The following is a 22,053-nucleotide window of genomic DNA, read 5'->3' as shown; positions in this document are numbered from 1 at the left end:
CTCCCTGTGGCTTGTACAGCACCTCTCATCAGTTGGAATACAATAACTTTTGCATAGTTTATGGTGGAGACATTTTTCTGTTTTCCTATAATTACAGACATGTACAGGAACCAGCAAAATTAATTACAGCACGCTAGACCACACACAACCTAAAAGGTACACTTTCACATTTGAGTTTATAAAACAAAAAGATAAAAAGTGCCTCTTTTTTTAGGTGTTTATTATAACACAGACAACATATACAGATATTTTAAACACTTTCAATATATTTTATGAAAGGGTTTTCTTTAAAATGATACCAAGTTTTTGCTTTTACACCTCTGCATGTGGATTTGGGAAGCTTTTAAATTTGGGTGGGCAAAATCCAGGTGGAAATCCCAAAATAGCAGCAGAGTTTAACTGGTTAATAACAAAACATTTGGGCAGCTCTGATTTAGAGCATAACAATTACAACTTTCCAACAAAACAAAACAAATGTAGCTCTAGAAAGCTTACTACAACAAAAGCTATAGCTAAAATACTGTTTAAAATATATTTAAATGTATATATATGTCTGTAATAAACTCTCTAATATAGGAAATCAGTCCGCAGTCCTGGGGCTTTAGTGCATCAGAGAAATATCTTTTATATATTTTTTATTAATAAGAAAAAAATCATAATAATTGAACATGTATTCATCAAAAACATTAGGTTAGGTTACATCTGCACCCCTTTAGAAAAAAATACAATACAGAGAAACAATGCAAAATATGCTTGGGCGGTATCCAAATTTTAATATCGCCAAACCTCCTCCCTTTTTTTACCCCGGTATCCGGTATTACCGTGCATAATAAACAAAAATGATGACTTAAGGCTCAGACAGCATCACCTAACTGTTGGCTTGTGCCTAAACCACCCAGAAACTGAATAACATATATGCGACCTTAGATTCGTGGTCACCTGTTTGTCTTGTTCGTATTAGAGATCTGCGCAGGATGCTCATTCACACACACTCATGCATGCACACACACACACACACACACACACACACACACACACACACACGCACACACACAAAAAAACATGCACGCACACACACACAAAGAGAAAATGCAGACCTCTAGTTCGTATTTACCACGTCTCCCTTCTCGTTCGGTCAAAACTGGAAATACTGATAAACTGCAGGTCACTTGGTGCTCAACTCGTCACTTCACCCTCTCCCTCTCACTCTCTATCTCTCTCTCTTTCACACTGTCCTGTGATGACAATCACGCATACACAATTGTAGGCATTTAAAAAATATTTATTGTTTAATACTTGACTCATATTTAAGTGCATTGTTTTTTTATGATGGTATAACAGTATTGAAACTGACAGCGTTGCTATTTTTAGATCGCGCGGTATACCATATTACCGTATTACCGCCCAAGCCTAATGCAAAAGTTGTTGCTGTTTTTAATATTACTTTTACTGTTAGTAAAGGTAGTCTACCTGTTTCTGGCCCTAGCAGTGGTCGCCTAGCAACCACAAATGCTAAAACAGCAAGTGAATTGAACTTTGTGAAAGAAGCGGCGCTCATCATGTTTTCAACCGTTTCGGATGAGATATATGAATGGCCAAACGCCATGGAGCGTGTACAAATTATAAATTAAATATACACTGTCTTCAGGGTGACGTGGCGCCACCTTTTTAGTATTCCTGTTTATGGACGGTGTGAGTTCTGCAAACAGGGCAAGTAAAAAAAATCAAATGTTACACTAATATATATATAGTAGGGCTGCACGATTCTGGCTAAAATGAGAATCGCACATTTTTTTATTATTTATTTTATTATTATATATTTTTTCTTTGCTTAAAATAAAGATCAGGATTTTCTCCTGATTCTGTAGATGTAAAATGAAGGTTTATATGAGTGGGCTATTATTATTGTTATTCTCAAACATGTGGTAAACAGCAATAGGCTTTGTGTCGCTGCACTGTTGGTTAAGATGCTCAATGTTGTATAGAGTTGGAATGGTGGACTTGAACAGACTTTAGATGTGTTCTGGTCATTAATGCTGATGATAATTCTCATGTTGAGTTATTGTGTTTGAGATATGTGCTTACAATCTGTCATTTTCTGCTTAACATCTGTCACTGATGTGATTTTCGTGAATACAGAAGATTGGGAGGGTATTTTTGCATTTCGGCGGGTTTTGGATACTTATTGGGCTGGAATCAGTCAGCTACATCTGGAAACACTGTGTGCGCTTTCGGTTTCATTTTCACTGCTAAGAGCGGTTCACTTCCCGCACGGCTCCCAAACGATCACTCTGTGCCACAAACTGATGGTATTTACAACTTTATTAGCTGTTATTCACAGCCTATGCAGGTTCTGTTCAATAAAGTAGACTTCATTCAGAGGCGCACGCGCGGCTCCCGCCCTCTCTGTGGTAACAGCTGACGGTCAGCTCACTTCACGTGAGATTTTGCGGTTGTAAATACATTACATAAAGACAGAAATGACATTTTTGAGGTGAATTATATCTTATAAATACAGCATGTGACTCTTTCAACACCATTTGGAGGTGTCCACGTTGCTGAACAACGTATGTAAAACAATGTGAAGACTTGTGCGGCCACCATTGCTTCTCTCCTGAACTTCAAAATATGATTGACAGAATTGTAGAAATGCTGGATTAAGATTGACTTTTAATTACGATTTTAATTTACGATTAATTGTGCAGCTTTAATCCATAGAGCTCATGATACCAGTGAGCATCCGGGGCAAGTCATAGTCAGTTGCATAAGCACAGAGCGCACGTTTCACACTGCACCCCGTTCTAGCATCATGTAAAAAAAAAATAAACATCTCGCGAGTTTTGCATTATCTGATTGGCCCTTCTGGATCGGCCTTCATGGAGACCGCCGATCAAACTCACCCAAGCGATTATTATGGCCTGTTTCCACTGAGTGGTACAGTACAGTTCGGTTTGGTATGCTTTTATGGCCGTTTCCACTGTCAAAAAGCGTACCGTACCACTTTTCCGGCACCCGTTCGAAAGGATACCAAACATAAGAAAGGATACCAAAAGGCGGAGCTACATAGTCATCTGAACATTGATTGGTTACAGAGATACGTCACAAGCTCGTAGAGCTAGACAGAATGAAAACAAAGGTACCGCCATGTTCTAAGCTGAGATCATATATGTTGCATATATATATATTTGTTTTAAATAATTACAGACGTTATAGTAGGCTATTTCGCGCTGTCATTGATTTGCAGTTATAATCTACTCATGTTGATCGAAAACTTAGCAATAAACTTTTATAAACAAGTATTTGTGTGTGTAAAGCGTCTGTTTTGTGAGAAGGGCTCGTCATATGATATATAAGCGACACGTACAGCCTTACTGTAGACATTTATTCGAGCGAGCATGACGTCGACTTGCACTTTCGGTCGTACACTACGCCCACCAAAAGGGTACCCTTGGTAGTGGAAACCCAAGCCTGATAAAGGTGACCCGTACCGACCCAAACTGTACCGTACTGTACCAGTCAGTGGAAACGAGCCATTAGAGCATCCTTAATGGTTTGAACCGTGACGTTTGTGATCTATTACACAATTAATAGTTAGTAACCATAGAAAAAAGAGGGAAATCTGGAACATTTTGTTCTGCAATGACTGTAAGCTCACAGAATTTTTAAAATGGCTTTCTTAGTAAAAGTTATTAGTTATCTTTTCCTCTGTAAAGCATAAATGTTATGTCTAGAAGAGCGTGCACAGAATATCAGGGAGGTTTCTTAATAAAATAAACGTGATGCTCTCTTCCTCCATGTTTGGTTTATTCCTCTGACTAGAGTTTCAAATAAACACTCTGTACTATATGAGAGCACACACTTCAGTGTGTGTATATACTGTATTAATGCTCTATAAACACTCTCTCTCCTCCAGAAACCATGTCGGACGTGGACAAGTTCCTGTATGTGGACCGCAACCTGGTCAACAACCCGCTGGCGCAGGCCGACTGGGCCACCAAGAAGCTGGTGTGGGTGCCGTCAGAGCGTCTGGGGTTCGAGGCGGGCTCACTTAAGGAGGAGCATGGGGACGAGGTGGTGGTGGAGCTGGCCGACTCAGGGAAGAAGATCCGGGTTAACAAGGACGACATCCAGAAGATGAACCCGCCCAAATTCAGCAAGGTGGAGGACATGGCGGAGCTGACCTGCCTGAACGAGGCCTCGGTGCTGCACAACCTGAAGGAGAGATACTACTCCGGACTCATATACGTGAGTGTGTGCGCCAAAACACAGATATATTCAATCACTCAGTATAACCTGATTATCAACATGCATGATTTAAATTTTAGGGCACTTCTAAATACAATGAATAGTTCATTATTTTTTAAACGTTCAGCTTTAATCAGATTTAATAGAAGATTTATTTTCAAACATTTACATTTTCTCATGTTAATCTGCTCTACGACATTGAAAATGATCTGTATATTTATATTAGCCCTTTATTTGATAACCCTGACCAAGTCAGCAGGAACAATAGTTTGAACTTCATCATATATTAGCGCTAAAAAAAGTGTCTTATTTGTTTTTGGGTTTTTAATTATATTTTTATTAATATATATTTATAAATTATATGTTTTTGTAAATAGCCGTCGTTGCTGAGGTGACATTAAAGAAAAAAATATAATGATTGTTTTACTATCTTAGTGAGGACATTACATAGACTTCCATTGTTTTTCTGTCAGGTTAATGATATTGTCTATGGCCTAGCCCTAACCTGAACCTTAACAGAAACTGCTGCACATCATTACATATTCATTATAAGTAACTAAATCTATACACACACATTTTTGTTTCACTATCTTAGTGTTGACATTACATAGACTTCCATTGTTTTTCTGTCAGGTTAATGGTACTATATATTGGCTTAACCTTAGCCCTAACCTGAACCCTCATAGAAACAGATGCATATCATTAGATGCTAATAAGTTATTGATTTATAAGCACGTTTACTTAGTAAGGAGCAGTAAAAAAATGTTTACTAGTGGGACTTAGTAGAAACATTACGTAGACTAACATTGTTTATCTGTCAGGTTAATGATGGTGTCTATGGCCTACCCCTAGTCCTAACCCGAACCCTCACAGAATCAGCTGCACATCATTAGATGCTAATAAGTTATCAATTTATAAACACTTTTATTTAGTGTGGTTTGTGAAATGTTCACTAGTGAGTGGTTTTGATATCTCAATATATAGGTGAGGACAATTAAGCTCTCATAAGTAACAAAATCTGTACACACGCAGATTTGTTTTACTATATTAGTGAGGACATCACATAGACCTCTATTGTTTTTCTATCAGGTTAATGATAGTGTCTATGGCCTAGCCCTAACCCTCACAGAAACAACTGCACATCGTTAGATCCTAATAAAAATGTTATGTGGTTGATTTATTAGCACTTCTATTTAGTTTGCACCAGTGAAATGTCTGCTAGTGAGTTCTTTTGATATCTCACTGTAGAAGTAATGTATGCGCATTTTCAAAATGTATGTATTTTACATTACATTAACTCTGTACAGTAAGGTTTACTAGTTATCATCAGTTAATTTAACTTAAAGGGCCATGAAACCCCCTCGTTTCAGCAGGGTGTTTTTTTACACCTCTACTTTGGAAAAAGTCAGAAAAGTGGGCGTGTCCAGCTTTGTTTAGGGGGGAGTGTCGGAGGAACTAAAGTGGGATGGTATGGGAGTGTCTATTTGGGCGCGCGCGAGTTTCAGAGTCAAAACACACACCCACACACAAACACGGGAGAAAGTGACTGTGTTTACATGGACATCTGTAGTCGAATTATTTGCCAAATTATTAAATGGTGGACTTTAACTGCAGTTTGGCTCTTTCAATTCATTCATGCCCCTCGCGACAAACGAGATATTTGATTCGAGGAGCTGCTTTAAGCGTGTATTTTTCATGCAATGTTTGTTACCGCACGGCAAATGAGAGAAAAAAAAACTCTGCATTTCCTGGAAACTTAGATGCACTCGGCAGGTAGAGTTAGAAAGCCGCGTGTGTTATTCCGGTCACTAAATGCGGTGAAAACCCTACACGAGGTTAAAGTTTGGTTGTGGTGCTAACATGTTTACACTCGGTGCAATAGTTAACTTAGTTCAATACGAACAAACTGAATAAACAAAGAGCACTGGTCGCTCACTTACCAAATCTGTAGAGACAGGACAATCACCAGCAACTAGAGCCGCGTCTTTATGAAGAGGAGACTAACGTTACAAGCGAATCCGGATCTCAGCGTTTGCAGATGAGAACAGCTCTCAGGTAAACAATAATCCTCCTTAGACACTTAAGTTATTGTTGTCGCGCGTCGTGTACACTGTTAATCCACACGTGACTCCAGCTGCGCTCTCACAGAGAGAAAATGAAAACAAAACTGAACTGCAGCAAACTATAAAAGCAACACTTCACGCTTGTTTTGCCAACACAACGTGGCGTCTCTGCCGTTAAGTTGCACAATAGAGCGCACTGATTGGTTTGAACCAAGCCTTACTCATGCATTAATGCATCACACTAAGATGTAATAAGACTCACTCTGGCACAGACGTCCAGTCTGCACGCTGGAATACACGCTATTATGTCATGACCGTGACGCAGCTTCAAAAGTTCGTTTCAAACCGGAAGTACGAATTTGCTTGAAATAACGCAAAAACAACCAATTTACACTTTTTAGCGAAATATAGGTGTCCTAATAGTGTTTTTAGCAGTGTGGGACACATATACGACTGTCAACAGCTCAAAACATGTGTTTTGGTGTTTCGTGACCCTTTAAATTAACGTAATAACAACTACAAAAGCATTTATTAATCTTAGCCGATTGTTAATTTCTTAGCTAATCCTAAAAACACGATTAAAAAATTGTAATTGTTTTAATAAATAGTCGAATACGTATAAAATTCTGTTGTTTTTTTATTAGCTTTAACATATAATTATAACTTTCTCAATAGCTGTGTTTCCATTAGCCTATTTGTATGCACATTTAGCAATATTGCATTAAAAATTCACATCAAGAAATGTGCATGCATTACCTATATAGACCATTTTGAGGGATGTAAACAAAAACAATGGTCCCAGTGTATCTCCTGTTTTACATTTTTAGTTTCTACAGCTACCGGGAATCCAAAAAGAGCCACTTATTGATAATGTTATGATTGAATTGCTTGTTACAGTTATGGATTAGTTTTATTGCAAGCAGGCAATGTTCATGGACCAATGATGTGACCACATTGAAATGATCTATAGTGAGACATCAAAACAACCCACTAGTGGTCATTTAACTGGTGTTCACTAAATTAAAGTGTTTATAAATCGACCAAAGATGTTTTTTATTAGTATCTAATGATGTGCGGTTTGGGTTCGGGTTAGGGCTAGGGGTAGGCCATAGACACTATCAGTAATCTAATATAAAAACAATGGAAGTCCTTACTAAGATAGTAAAACAGACCAGTGTGTTTGTGTGTTTACACAGTGCTGTTGGTCATTTGCATGCCTTATAAATTTGCATATCAAGCGCGAGCAGCTTTACAGGGTTAATAAGAGCAGCATGAGCTGTAATCTGCAGCTTGTGGGCTGTGTAGAGGGTTGTTTTTGAGGAATGTGAACAGCCTTGACTGCAGATAAGAGGGTCTCGCTCAAATACTTCAGTGCTGTTCCTCTAAACAGGAAGCTGTCTGAACAATGTGCTCCCGAGGGACAGGAAGTGATGCGATCTGAGGCGTAGGAGGAGGGTTTGAGTTTTCGAGACAGACTTGAGGAGTAGCAAACTTCTTGTGCTCGTCTGATATGGTTAAGATTAGTCGGGATTAGTTGATCTGGTTAACTGTTACAGATCAGATGGATTCATTTGAACCGAATCTCTTATTTGATTCTGAATCATTTCAAATTGAATCGAATGGAATAATGAGGATGACCTGAGGAGCACAGAGCAATGATGCTAGTGATAATATAGAGCTCAGAAACATTTATTTGAACTTAGTCTATATAGACCGCTTTACCTGTTTACACTGACTAGATGAACCAATCAGGAGAGGGATATTATAATAATAGAGAGTTTCACTTCATCATTTGCTTTCCTTTTTGTCTCGGTTGATTGATAATGGCAAGTTTAAGTGTTGTGCCAAACCAAACCTGTTTCCAAACTTGTTGTTTCTACAGCAAGAAGGTCGCTGGTTCAAGCCTCGGCTGGGTCTGTTGGCGTTTCTTTGTGGAGTTTGCATGTTCTCCCTGTGTTGGCGTGGGTTTCCTCCGGGTGCTCTGGTTTCACCCACAGTCCAAACACATGCACTATAGGGGAACTGATGAACTAAATTGGCCGTAGTGTATGGGTGTTTCCCAGTTCTGGGTTGCAGCTGCACTGTGTAATAGTTGGCGGTTCATTCCGCTGTGGTGACCACTTATAAATAAAGTGACTAAGCTGAAGGAAAATGAATGAATGCATTGAGCAGGCTCATGATCCCAGCGTATAAATTGTAGTGCACATATTGATGATGTGTGTTTAACTGTGATTGTGACTGAATTATTTATTTGTGTGTGTGTGTGTTTCTCTCAGACGTACTCGGGTCTGTTCTGCGTGGTCATCAACCCCTACAAGAACCTGCCCATCTACTCAGAGGAGATCGTGGACATGTACAAGGGCAAGAAACGCCACGAGATGCCACCGCACATCTACGCCATCACAGACACGGCCTACAGGAGCATGATGCAGGGTACACACACACACACACACACACACACACATAAAACACAATCTATTTCTCACAGTATTGCAAGTATTTGTCCATTGGTAGTTTTAGTGAAGGTCCTCTCCTCCATGTTTTGATCTTTGGTAACAATATCCAGCTCCACACATATTCCATTCCCACTCTGGTGGAGGTTCAGTTTGGAGCCACTTTCATGTTACAGCCTTCTTGACGGTTGCTAGACGCATCTTTAATAGGTGCTTGTTTTTCATAGTCACTTTGGTTGCTAAATTGCCCAACTAAAAAAATCAATCCTTTCCATCACCAAATATATTTTGTAATACTTGTGTTGACCACACGCTTCTTCTACACGTTTGGCTGTTTGTCCACACAGGGAACTCCATGTACAGTGTGGTCATGTGGACACTACAATCAGATTTTTTGCCTCATGACGTCAGCTCTGTTTTCTCTGTCCTGATTGGCTAATGCGACTAGTTCACACCAAATGCGGAAGACGCAAATGTTTGCAGCAAATGACATGCATCACAGTGCGTTTTTACATTTTCATGTGGACAAATTTATTTATAAACGAAGGGAAAACTCTGCCTCAATGAAACTGTGAGCATTTTTTGAGCTTGAGCGCCTCCAAGTGGTGTTTACTGTAACATCAGTGTCTCCAGACAAGTGAACTAAAGTCCCAATCTCATTGGTGAAGCAGTTACGTCAAGCCAAAAAAAAAAATGAGCCAGAGGTATTTTTTAATAATGACGCTTTTACGCCTTCTGGTTTGCACATTGGTGTGCATTAGTGTTGTTGAAAGTATCGTATTTGGTACCTATCAATACTGTCATTTTAAAAATGTCCATTTCCCGCTAACATTTGAGCGCTGTTGAAATTAAATGCAGCTGTTGTTCACCAGTGCTCAACAGAAATGACTGTGATTGACCGTTCACCGCTCTTCACCATGTGTAAACACAGATACACTGACACTGAAGTTTTTTAAAGCCACATAGATAAGTTGAATTATCAATGGACCGCTCGTATGTCAGATCATGGACAGAGCAGCTGATCTTCACATCTTTGAAACAACCCAGTGTTTCTGTATTTACGAACAGCGATCAACTTCACATCCAATCACAGTCATTTCTGTTGAGCAGGTGAACATACCGGCCAATCAGGGTGTACGCTGAACTATGTTAAAGGACTTTTAATTTGTCAGTAACCTGGGTTAAGCACTTCCGGTGAAATGTATGTCTCGTTTTATGCTTGAGCAACTAAATGAATGCCAAAGCAAGTTTATAATAGTTAACGAAAACAAACGACGAAATGAAAACTAATAATTGTCGTTAACTAAAATAAAAATAAAAACGAGAGTTTAAAAAAAAAACTAGAACTAACTGAAACTCTATAGTGTTCATACAAAACTAACTGAAACTAAAATTATAGCAAAAACCTCCTTCATTTTCGTCTTTGTAAATGTATTTAATACATAATCTTACTGCAAATCTATTTACTCCGCGCTGCAGGTTTTTGACTGTACAGCAGCTCGGAGTCTGTAGTCCTGCTGCCTTTGGCCGGATCGAGCCGGCTCTCCTCCAGTCAGTCCTCGCTGTTGCTCCCGCGACAAAAACAACGAGTGGACATGACAGCAGCACGGCGACAGCATTAAATAACGACACTTTAAACTATTACTTTAACACGTTTGTGCTCAATAATGGGTTTTATTTCTGTATCGCGAATGAATCTTTTTAACCGGATCTTCTAAGTGAACCGGTTGAACTAGTTCACCAAATCAAACTGAATCATTTTAAACGATTCGTGTCTCCAGTAAGCACTTATCCACAAAGTACTTACTTTATAACAAGCCTAATACCGCCTCTGACTCTAAATAATGCAATATATACTCATTCAGTTATTAGAACAGTAACGTTGCATTGAGATCAAAGTTGAGAAGCAGTGAACCGATAATAATGCACATTCGTGATTTAGTGAACCAAACACAAACAGCACAGCCTGCTGTGAGTGAACTAAACTTGTGCGCTGGTGAACTGAAGATCTGGTGAAAAACGCAAGTTTATTTCATAACAGAAAGTCCTAATGGAATCTAAATAAGAGAATCATGCTTCAGTTAGGCTGCAGAACTTTACTGTGAGACATTTTTAATTAGTTTTAATGTTAGAAAACTAACATTGAAACTCATAAAAACTAAACTACCACTAAATAATTTCAAAATATAGAAATTAATAAACAGTAGTAAATCTGCCTCTAAAACTAATTAAATCTAACTGAATTTGAAAACAAAGTCAAAACGAAGTAGAAACTAAGGGTGCTTTCACACCTACACTTATCTTGTTTGCCCAGTTAGCGCGGTTCGTTTGGCATATGTGAACAGGGCAATCGCGCTCTGTTCCGCGCTAAAGTAATCGCTCCGAGATCGCTTGAATGAGGTGGTCTCGGCTCGATTGAAACGAATCCTGGAGCGGTTCGATTGCAGTGAGAAAGCGATCTGATCCAAGCGCGGTTATATCACAGTGTTTTATGGATATGTAATAGGCTTACGGCTATATGAAGAGAGAAGTATGAGTAGGGCAGGAAGTTTCGCGAGTCTCTGGATGCCCGCAAACGAGTGATGATCTCCCGGTAATCTCGAGTCTCCCACCCGGTCCTCAAATAGGCATCATTACGCACCCTTCTCACCCCTCCCCACCGCATCTCTCCTCAGACACGTCGCGCGGGCGCACGCTGTCAATCACCACCAAAACTGAATCGATTCACAGGTGTGGAAGCACCCTAAAACCAATGAAAAATCCAAAACTATTATAACCTTGTGCCAAAGTGCATTTTGCTGATTGCATTTGAATGACATTACAACATCGATGCTGTAAAAGGAACCGGATAAAATGGAAAAAAAGTCACATTAACTGTTCACCGGGAGTTTATCAGTATGGGAAGAAACAGTAGCTCCGCACATACCCTATAAAGTACTCAAGTACGTAAGCACTCAAATGTTAACAGGAAGTTTGCATTTTTTACATTTCAATAGCTATTGGTCTTAAAGTTGATACTTTTGACAACGTTAGTGTGCTCAGCTATATCAGTGCCTTTTGTTTAGTAATGACTAGGCCCACACAGAATCTGCATGTGCAGAATAATGCAGATTTCCACAGGTTTTTAGCTCATCGTTGAGTCTCTTTATTTACTTGTGTAAATGTGTGTAAATCTATATTAATTCAGTTTTTAAATTAGTTTCGCTAATATTATTAACAAATATAAAAGTATTCATATAGGGCTGGGCGATTTTTCTGATTTTTTCGATTAATTCTAATTTACGTTTTAAGATGATTTAATTTTTAATCAAATCGAGAAATCGCGTTTTTAAAATATATATATATATTTAATACATTATATTGGCACCAATGCGCTTTGGTACACTCTCTGTATGAAGCAAGAGGCACACCAGAAGCGCCTCTTGGCGACGCGCCGCACAGCACCACGCCATGGATTTTAGAATTCTAAACAGGTTTCTATACACACACCGGCACCGCCCAGCCACGATTCACAAAGCAGTTCTCATTTCAGCCGTGCCACAGAGCGCCATCTGATTAGTTTCATGTTAAATATCATGTGAATGTGCGCGTTTGGTGTGTGATAGTTTAAACTGTCATGTCCGCACCGTATCGCGGTCGCTTCTGGTGTGCGACCTGCTTGATTGCCTGTTAAAGCGTGAAGTCATGTAGGATTTTACTTGTTGCACGTCTGTGTGGATTGTCAAGACAAATTCCCTCATCAAGTCAATAAACTCGATCTCAACACGAGCAGAGGTGAGGGCCAGTAGCAGTGAAAATGAAAGTACCCGCCCCCATCATGTCATTTAGCGGACCTGGTTGAAAACCAGACAGATCAGCCAGCATAATAGAGAGTGGAGCAAAGCGCATCAAATGATCAGTATTTAAAAGGGGGAAAAAAGAAAAATAGATTAAATATATTATTTTATATTAGACACACATGTGCTACTTGTATTTGCTCCTGCTATAAGTCCACAACTTCACACATTGGGTTAAATTAGGCTTTACAGTTTCCATGATCAGTCCTTTTCTTCCACTGTATCTTTTTAAGAAAAAGGCAGCAGCATTACAACCTGTCATTCAATCAGAAGAAGACAAAGTCAAAGCCGAGCTGACAGCCAATCTTTCCTAGGCTCAGCAAAACTTGCAAAAAATACCCCTGTATTCCTGCAACTGCAATATTTACACAAATATTTCTTATTCAAATCTTCAGCAACGCTATTTACTGTAACTTGTGAATTTGTTTTACATTTATTTACACCTTGACCAATTTTTGTATGACATGGCCATTAAAACTACAATTACTTTTAAAGAGAATGTTACTTCAGTCATGTTGTTGTAATGTTTTGTGAAGACTAGTAACACAAAATCAAAAAATGAAATTGAAATCGAAATCGTGAATCGGTCAAACTTTATAAAAAACAACTAGATTTTTTATTTTTTTGCTTAATCGCCCAGCCCTATATTCATATGATTTGTTTACAATACAGTTTGTAAAGTCTTTAAGTAGAGATATTGTATGAGTGACTTGCTTTGTTTACCAAATAAGTTAATCTAATTGGATTTGCATTGTAAACATTAAATAGAAGTTAAAAAGGTATTACTTTTTATTTCCTATATGAAGTTATTAGTAATGATACTCCCCAAGTAATTCCACATAAAATTCCAATAAAATTCTTTGCAGAAATGGCAAAAACATGTCTGCAGATTCTGTCTGGCCCTCCTCATGAGGTGTTAAAGTCAGGGAAATGCACAAGTAAAACTTCCACTGTGCACAGGCCTTAAGTCATATACCCACGCTACTCTACAACATTGTGTCCCTGTAAACCACTTAAACCTGTACCAATATACACACAAACACAAACACTTCCCGAAGGAAATGGAGATTGAATGACAGGAAGCCTAAACAAAAAAAAAATCAACAGCTTTTACAGTCATTTCAGGAGTGAAGACAAAACCGATCATGACATTGATTGAACATTTCATGCGTTCACACACACATCAAAACAAATCCAATGAAACTACATGCCTTTCATCTCTGATGTTTATTTACATACTTAATCAAAAAATATGTGATAAATGTGCAAGAAAGAAAACATTTATTCCTTATATTTATTCATTTTTCTTCTGCTTAGTCCCTTATTTATCAGAGGTCACCACAGCGGAATGAACCGCCAACTATTCGACCAAATGTATTACACAGCGGATGCCCTTCCAGCTGCAACGCAGTTTTGGGAAACACCCATACACACTCACATTCACACACTACGGTCAATTTAGTTCATCAATTCCCCTCTAGCGCATGTGTTTGGCACCCTGAGGAAACCCACGCCAACACTGGGAGAACATGCAAACTCCACACAGACATAATAACTGACCCAGCCGGGACTAGAGACGGTGACCTTCTTGCTGTGAGGCCACAGTTCTAATCACTGAACCACCATGCCGCCCTCATTCCTTATTTACATATGTAAATATAATTACAGCTTAGTTTGTTGATTGAAGCAGAATCCAACATCCAGAGTGGAATACATTCATAAAATAGAGATATTCAAATGAGAGGATCTTCATAACTGTGACGAGTCTCTTTGACTAACCCACTGATCGGCCGAAGCGGGAAGCGGGAAGGACAGAGACTCGTCTGCTCAATTGGGAACACCTGAGTTCCCCTCTATAAAAGCCAGCAGTGTTGGCTTGTGAGGAGCCGTGCTTTTGCTCCTGTTTGTTTTGTTTTTTTACCTTTGGTTAATATTCGATTTTGCTGACCTAAAGTGAGCACTTGATTATTCTTTAGTAAGGATGTCACGATTTCGATTTTTAATCGAAATTGATCGAAATTTATGCTCAACTTCGATTATCGAATCAAAAAATAGAATCGTCGATGTTGCCACGCCCCCATGTCACGTCAGCTTGGCTTGCCAAGCGGGAAAGAAACAGGCTTGTTGAAGTGCTTGTTAAACTGCAGACGCAGGAGACCCGTTGACAGAACTTAAACCCTCTCCTCTTTCAATGAAGTCGCCGGTGTGTAAGCATTTTGGATTTCCAGTGAGTTATGTTGACAACGTTCGTGTTGTCGACAAAAAAAAAAAACAGTTTGCAAGCTCTGCTATGTACGTATTACGGTTGGGTTGATAGACGTTGGGCGCATCGCGATCCTCCTCCCCGCACCCGTTGCACATCTGCTCGCGAAAAGTACACACTCAGGCCCTGTTTACACTGTCTTTGTTTTTAAATGGCATTTTAGAACGACAACGATCCACATCCACACTGGCGTATAGCATTTCTGAGCAGCCCTCCTTCCTCACTACCGCTGAAAACGCACATCACTTGACCACACACACTCATTCACACAGACACAGACGCACACACAGACAGCAGGTCCAGGCAGTCAGCGGATCGGTAGACTGCTTCAATCTTTACTTTTACACTTGTACTTAGTCATTTTAGCGAACACCTCAGATACTGTTGGCTGGTTCCTGTTGGTTGTGCGTCTTTTTTACCGACGCCATTATAACGACACAGATCACTGCCTATTCACGAGTCCCGCAGAAAAAGTGATTGACAGGTGGTGATTATATGTGTATCTTACCTTTATTCATTTAATGTATGATTTTTTATGGGTAAAACAAAGACCATGCAGGTCAGGTAGTTTAAACGGTAGGCTACAAATAATTAATTCGTTATTAATTAATTAATTATTCATAATCGAAAATCGAATCGAATCGTGACTTTAGAATCGAAAATGTAATCGAATCGAGGATTTGGAGGATCGTGACACCCTTATTCTTTAATGTTTAAATAAATACTTTTCGGTACCAAACCGTCCTGTGTATGGCCTCCCTTTAATTTGTCATTGCCTTTGAGCCGGGTCATGACACTAACCGATCGAAATAAAGGACTGTCTGAAATCCTGATCACGATTATAGATTCTACTATTATTTTAATCATGTAGTTACATTATAATAGTGAATGTCTGCTCACTGCAAGTTCCCCACGGGTTCCTCATGGTTGAGCAAGCGGTTTTCTGGAAAGGCGTTTCCCAGTCACAGGAAGTCAGATATCGACTTCCTGTTTTGTGGTTTGAGCCCTTCCTGCTGTAGAGAGTGTGTTCAGAGTTAAACTCGGTCTTCTTTCTGCTGGAGAATGTTAAAAAAAGCACAGAAAGTGATGGAAAAGCACATTCTTGTACCAAAACTGGTGTGTTTTTCTGATCTTGAGTTTATTGTAAGCCTTACTTGCCTCTAATTTAATAGTTTGTTCATTGGGCTAGTTAAATAAACCAAGAACTTAACATTATAAAGGTTTCATTTCCTGCCAAATGAACTGTTCAAATAAATCAAATGCATCCTTCGGGTTAAAAAAAAGCATGTTTTTTTCATGTAGCTTTAAGTAATAATTATTTATAGTAAATAAATAAGATCTTAACTAGTAGAGGTGGCTCAGTGGTTGGCAATGTGGCCTCACAGCTAGAAGGTCACTGGTTCAAGCCTCGGCTGGGTCAGTTGGTGTTTATAACACATATAGGGGAATTGATTAACTAAATTGGCTGTAGTGTATGTGTGTGAATTGAGTGTGTATGGGTGTTTACCACTACTGGGTTGCAGCTGGAGGGGCATCCGCTGTGTAAAAGATAATCTGGAATAGTTGGCGGTTCATTCCACTGTGGCAACCCCTGATAAATAAGTGACTTAGCTGGAGTTGAATGAATGAATGAATGAATAGTAAAACTAAACTAAATTAAATGTCCACTGTTTTTCTCCTGATCAGCCAGCGCAGTGTTTTTGGAGTGTTTTAAATGTTTTGACTGCAAAATGATTAATATTGATTTTTGTCTCCGCCCACAGACCGTGAGGACCAATCGATTCTCTGCACGTGAGTCACATGATCCAGCATGTGTGATAAAATAAGGCTGTGATCCATTTCTGAAGCTTATTTGAGTGTTTGTGTAAATGCATGTTATGTTTGTCTATTTGTGTTTGTGTTTGTTGTTTTTTTGTCATTATGTCTATATATATATATATATATATATATATATATATATATATATATATATATATATATTTTTTTTAATATATATATATATTTTATCTATATATATAGGCACATATATTATACACTTGTGTGTGTGTGTAGCATATATATATATATATATATATATATATATATATATATATATATATATATTATGTATATATAGGCACATATATAGCTTGTATATAGGCACATATATTATACACTTGTGAGTGTGTGTAGCATATATATATATATATATATATATATATATATATATATATATATATATATATATATATATATATATATATATATATATATACATATATATATATATATATATATATATATAGCTTGTTATATAGGCACATATATCATATACATACACGTGCGTGCGTGCGTGTGTCTGGTTATGTGTTTTTTGTGTTTTGTTTGTTTGTCAGTGTTTCTGTGTGTTTTGTGCATGTTTGTGTGTGTTTATATAAATGTGCGTTTGTGTGTGTTTTGACTATATACTGTGTAGAAATGCGTTTTATGCATGAATGTCTGTTTTGTGTGTGTTTATTTATTCGTGTGTGGTTGTGTCTTTGTTTGTGTGTGTGTTTTGCATTTAGTTTGTTTGTGCATGTGTGTTTCTGTGTGTTTTGTGCATGTTTGTGTGTGCTTATATAAATATGTGGGGTTTTTTTTGTCTATGCATATTTGTGTGTGCATGCGTGCATGCTTTTATATATGTATTTGGTATTTATTTTGTATGTGTGTTTCTGTGTGCGTGCATGTCTTTTTGTGTCTGTATATCTATATATAATTTTGTGTGTGTGTGTGTGTGTGTGTGTGTGTGTGTGTGTGTGTGTGTGTGTGTGTGTGTGTGTGTGTGTGTTTTCAGAGGTGAATCTGGAGCTGGAAAGACAGAAAACACCAAGAAGGTCATTCAGTATCTGGCTCACGTGGCGTCATCTCACAAAACCAAGAAAGACCAGGTGTGTGTGTGTGTGTGTGTGTGTGTGTGTGCGTGTCCGTGTGCGTGTGTGTGTTCCTCTGTTCTCCACCCTTCTTTCATCTGCCTTCACATCACATTATCAGGTCAGGAATGTGGAGCAGAAACAGGCAAACACACCCAACACATCTCTTTCTGATGTTACATAAGTCACGTATGATGTCACTTCCTGCTGATGTATGGCATTGGCTCTCAGCGCAGTGTTTAATGTGAACAGAATGAAAGAGCTGGATATGCTTTAATACTTGAATGATTTTATTATCCAACAAATGGCCAGTAAAAGGAGACGCTTCAGTTTCAGAGTACTAAACTAAGTAAAATCACACTCAATATTTTATGTTTATTCATTTATATTTATTTTTGTTTATGTATTTATTTTGTTTATTTATTTAATGTTTATTTATTATTTCATTTATTTTATTTTCGGCTTAGTCCCTTTGTTAATCAGGGGTCACCATAGCGTAATGAACCGTCAACTATTCCAGCGTATGTTTTACACAGCTGATGCTCTTCCAGCAGCAACCTATCACTGGAAAACACCCATACACTTACATACATTCACACTCATACACTATGGCCAATTTAGTTAATCAATTCCCCTATAGCGCTTATTTATTTATTTTATATTTATTTATTTTGTTTATTTATTTCTTTTTTTGTTTGTTTATTTATGTATTTTTTGTATATTTATTTCTTTTTTTGTTTATTTCTTTTATATTTATTTATTCATTTTGTTTATATGTTTATTTTTCATTTATTTATTTATTTTTATTTATTTTATATTATTTATTTATTTTGTTTATTTATTTAATTTGTTTATTTTTTTCATTTATTTATATTTATTTTATATTTATTTATTTATTTTGTTTATTTATTTATCTTTTTTATTTTATGTTTATTATTTATTTATTTTATATTTATTTATTTTACATTTATTTATTTTTCGTTTGTTTATTTAGTTTATTTGTTTATTTTTCATTCATTTAATTTTTTATGTTGTTTATTTATTTATTTTGTTTGTTTATTTATTTTGTTTATTTATTCAATTATGTTTAATCATTTATTTTTATTTATTTTATATTTACTCATTTTGTGTGTTTTTTTAATCATGTTTATTTGACTATTTGCAGAAATACAAAAAAATAAAAAATTCTAATCAAACTAAACTTAACTTAAATTATACTATTTTAGTATAATTCGTCTATTTGAAGAAATATGCTTTTTCACATTTCTGATATATATATATATATATATATATATATATATATATATATATATATATATATATATATATATATATATATATATATATAGCAGTGTAGTTAAAGTATTTTAAAAATGTATTTTATGCTTTTGAACATGATAAAAACATTTGGTTAGCAGACTTAGTTGTCTACTTTTTTGTATTTAGTTTTTTTATATACTAAAAAATTACTCTCACCATCTAGTTTTTAACCACATTTGCATTTATAGAGCGCAGTTATAACACCCAATAATCCTCAATAAAGCTCCTTCCTGAGCTCCTGAGGTTCACTAGTGCGTTTGTCCTGAGTTTGCTGGAAAGTGTATGTGTGTGTGAATAAGCGCTCCTGCTGTGTGTTAGTGAGCACATCTCTCTTTTTCCACTGGCTCTGGATCTGCTGTTTGCCTCAGAGTGAGAGTAAGTTTGAGTGTTTTTCTCTTTATGTCAACAGAGCAGCTCCGTCCTGTCACATGTGAGTTACACCATCTTCATCTTCCTCATCATCTCTCTGTCTGTCCCCCCTCTCTCTCTGCTGGGTGAACGAGCCGAGCTGAAGCTTCATTCAGACTCTTCACACTGAGACTAAAACACACCTCCGACTCTCCTCAATGTAAACGTGAACTAAGCATCTGCAAAAACACACGCGTAAAGAAAAATCAAATGTTTTCTCTCTAGATGAATAGGGCAGGGTGTTGTTCAGATGATTCAATTTGATTCTGATTTACAAGCTTTTGATTCAATGTGACTTTTAAATTGATTATTAATTTGATTCCAAAGTGACTCTTGATTAGGTTTTCTAGTCGATTCTGATGTAGTTGATTCTCGATGTGATTCCGATGTGACTCTTGATTTGATTCTCAAGTCAACTCCGATTGATTTGATTTGATTCTGATGTGACTCTTATTTGCTTAAGTCGATTCAAATGTATTTGATTCTCGATTTAATTCCGATTTGACTCTTCATTTGATTCTTAAGTCGAGTCTAATGTATTTGATTCTTGATATGATTCTGTTGTGACTCTTAATTTGATTCTCAAGTCGATTCTTATGTATTTGATTCTCAATTCAATTTCGATGTCAATGTTAATTTGATTCTCAAGTCGATTCTAATGTATTTGATTGTCGATTCCATTCTAATGTAACTCCTAATTTGATTCTCATATCGATTCTAAGGTATGTAAGTCTTGATTTAATTCCAAGTCATTTCCGATGGATTTGATTCGATTCTGATGTGACTCTAATTTGATTCTCAAGTCAATTATGTATTTGATTCTCGATTCTATTCCGATGTGACTCTTTGATTCTCCAGTCAATTCCGATGTATTTAATTCTCGATTTGCTTCCGATGTGACTTATGATTTGATCGTCAAGTCAGTTTCGATGTATTTAATTCTTGATTCAGTTACGATGTGACTCTTGATTTGTTTTTCAAGACATTTCTCATGTCTTTTGAATCTCAATTTGATTCCGATGTGACTCTTGATTTAATTATCAATTCAATTTCGATGTGACTCTGGATTTGTTTCTCAAATCAATTCAGATATATTTGATTCACGATTTAATTCTAATGTGACTTTTGATTTGATCCTTCAGTCAATTCTAATGTATTTGATTCCGATGTGAATCTTGATTTGATCCACATGTTAATTCCAATGTATTTGATTTTTAATTTGATTCCGATGTGACACTTGATTTAATTCTTAAGTCAATTTTAATGTATTTGATTCTCGATTCGATTCCGATGTGACTCTTAATTTGATTCTAAAGTCCATTCTTATGTATTTGATTCATGATTCGATTTCAATGTGACTCTTGATTTGATTCTCAAGTCGATTCTGAACTATTTGATTCTCGATTCGATTCAGATGTGACTCTTGATTTGATTCCCAATTTGTTTCATTCAATTTCATTATCGATTCGATTCCAGTGTGACACTTGATTTGATTTTCTAGTCGATTCTAATCTATTTGATTTTTCGATAAAATTTCGACGTGACTCTTAATTTAATTCTAAAGTCGATTCTAATGTAATTGATTCCTGATTCTATTCCAATGTCACTCTTGATTTGATTCTCAAGTCAATTCTGATATATTTGATTTTTCGATTTAAATCCGATGTGACACTTGATTTGATTCTCAATTCGATTCTAATGTATTTGACTCCGATGTGACTCTTGACAAAACATTTATATAAAAATCAAATATTCTTGGCTTGTGAGAATCGATATGAACTCAAGAACTTCTACTAAAGCTCTAAAGTAAGTGTGTTTTTGTGGCCGGTGCTGCAGATGAGGAGTGTTACTGCAGATGCTCTCAGTCTGACGGGTCTGAATGCCACCACGCGTCTCTGTTCTGTGTTTCTGAGCTCATGGGAACTGGCTTTGGTCAATAAATAAGTGTGTATTTCTGCCTCTGGGAGAATAAACAGTGCCGATGGACACGTCAGCGCTGCAGGAATGAACCCTGCTGTTTTACAAGAGCATGTGAAACGGAGCACATGCTAACACGATTCAACAAGATGACCATTGTTCTGCGTGTGTCCTGCATATCTGGACTTAAAGGAACAGCCGGTGCTTATTAAAGAGAGAGAGATTACATGAAAAATACTAGAGTGTTTTTGAACCATACTATAGTGAAGTGTCTTACCCTGCATTTAATATAGTGTTTAGAAGTCTTTGTTAATGAACACTGCAGCACACTATAATATAACCTATAGTAAACCTGTAAACTAATTAATACTGTATTATAATCCAGTCGTTACTACAGTAAACTGTGGGATATTGTAGTGTAATATACCCTATAGTTGTTAAAAACTACAATATTGGGTCATTTGTTTATATTAATACAGTTTTGTTATTGTGACAACTGTAGAATTACGACAACAGACTAATTACTATTGTTGTTACCATAGCAACTATAAAATTACCACAATAAAGTAGTTACTGTTGTTGTTGTTACTATAGTATTTATAGAATTGCCACAACTGACTAACGACTATTGTTGTTACCATAGCAACAATACAA

At 37.0% G+C, this 22,053-nt stretch overlaps 1 protein-coding gene across 10 annotated transcripts in view; it reads left to right on the top strand.

The window, feature by feature from the left end:
- Positions 1–22,053, top strand: part of myh9b (myosin, heavy chain 9b, non-muscle) — a 798,697-nt gene that overhangs the window by 29,153 nt on the left and 747,491 nt on the right. For 6 of the 10 annotated variants that reach the window (XR_015479894.1, XR_015479895.1, XM_087242933.1 and 3 more), the window contains 5 exon segments: positions 3,914–4,245; positions 8,585–8,741; positions 16,624–16,651; positions 17,679–17,772; positions 19,484–19,504. Coding sequence is in view for 7 of the 10 variants with exons in the window: in XM_087242933.1 (XP_087099059.1) it covers positions 3,919–4,245; positions 8,585–8,741; positions 16,624–16,651; positions 17,679–17,772; positions 19,484–19,504 (627 nt within the window). In the remaining 3 variants the exon portion in view is untranslated. 10 annotated transcript variants of the gene reach the window in all.

The sequence above is a fragment of the Danio rerio genome, chromosome 3 (genome assembly GCF_052040795.2).
Source record: "Danio rerio strain M-AB ecotype USA chromosome 3, GRCz13ab, whole genome shotgun sequence".
Classification (NCBI taxonomy): Eukaryota; Metazoa; Chordata; class Actinopteri; order Cypriniformes; family Danionidae; genus Danio; species Danio rerio.
This window is presented reverse-complemented; position numbering and strand designations above follow the sequence as displayed.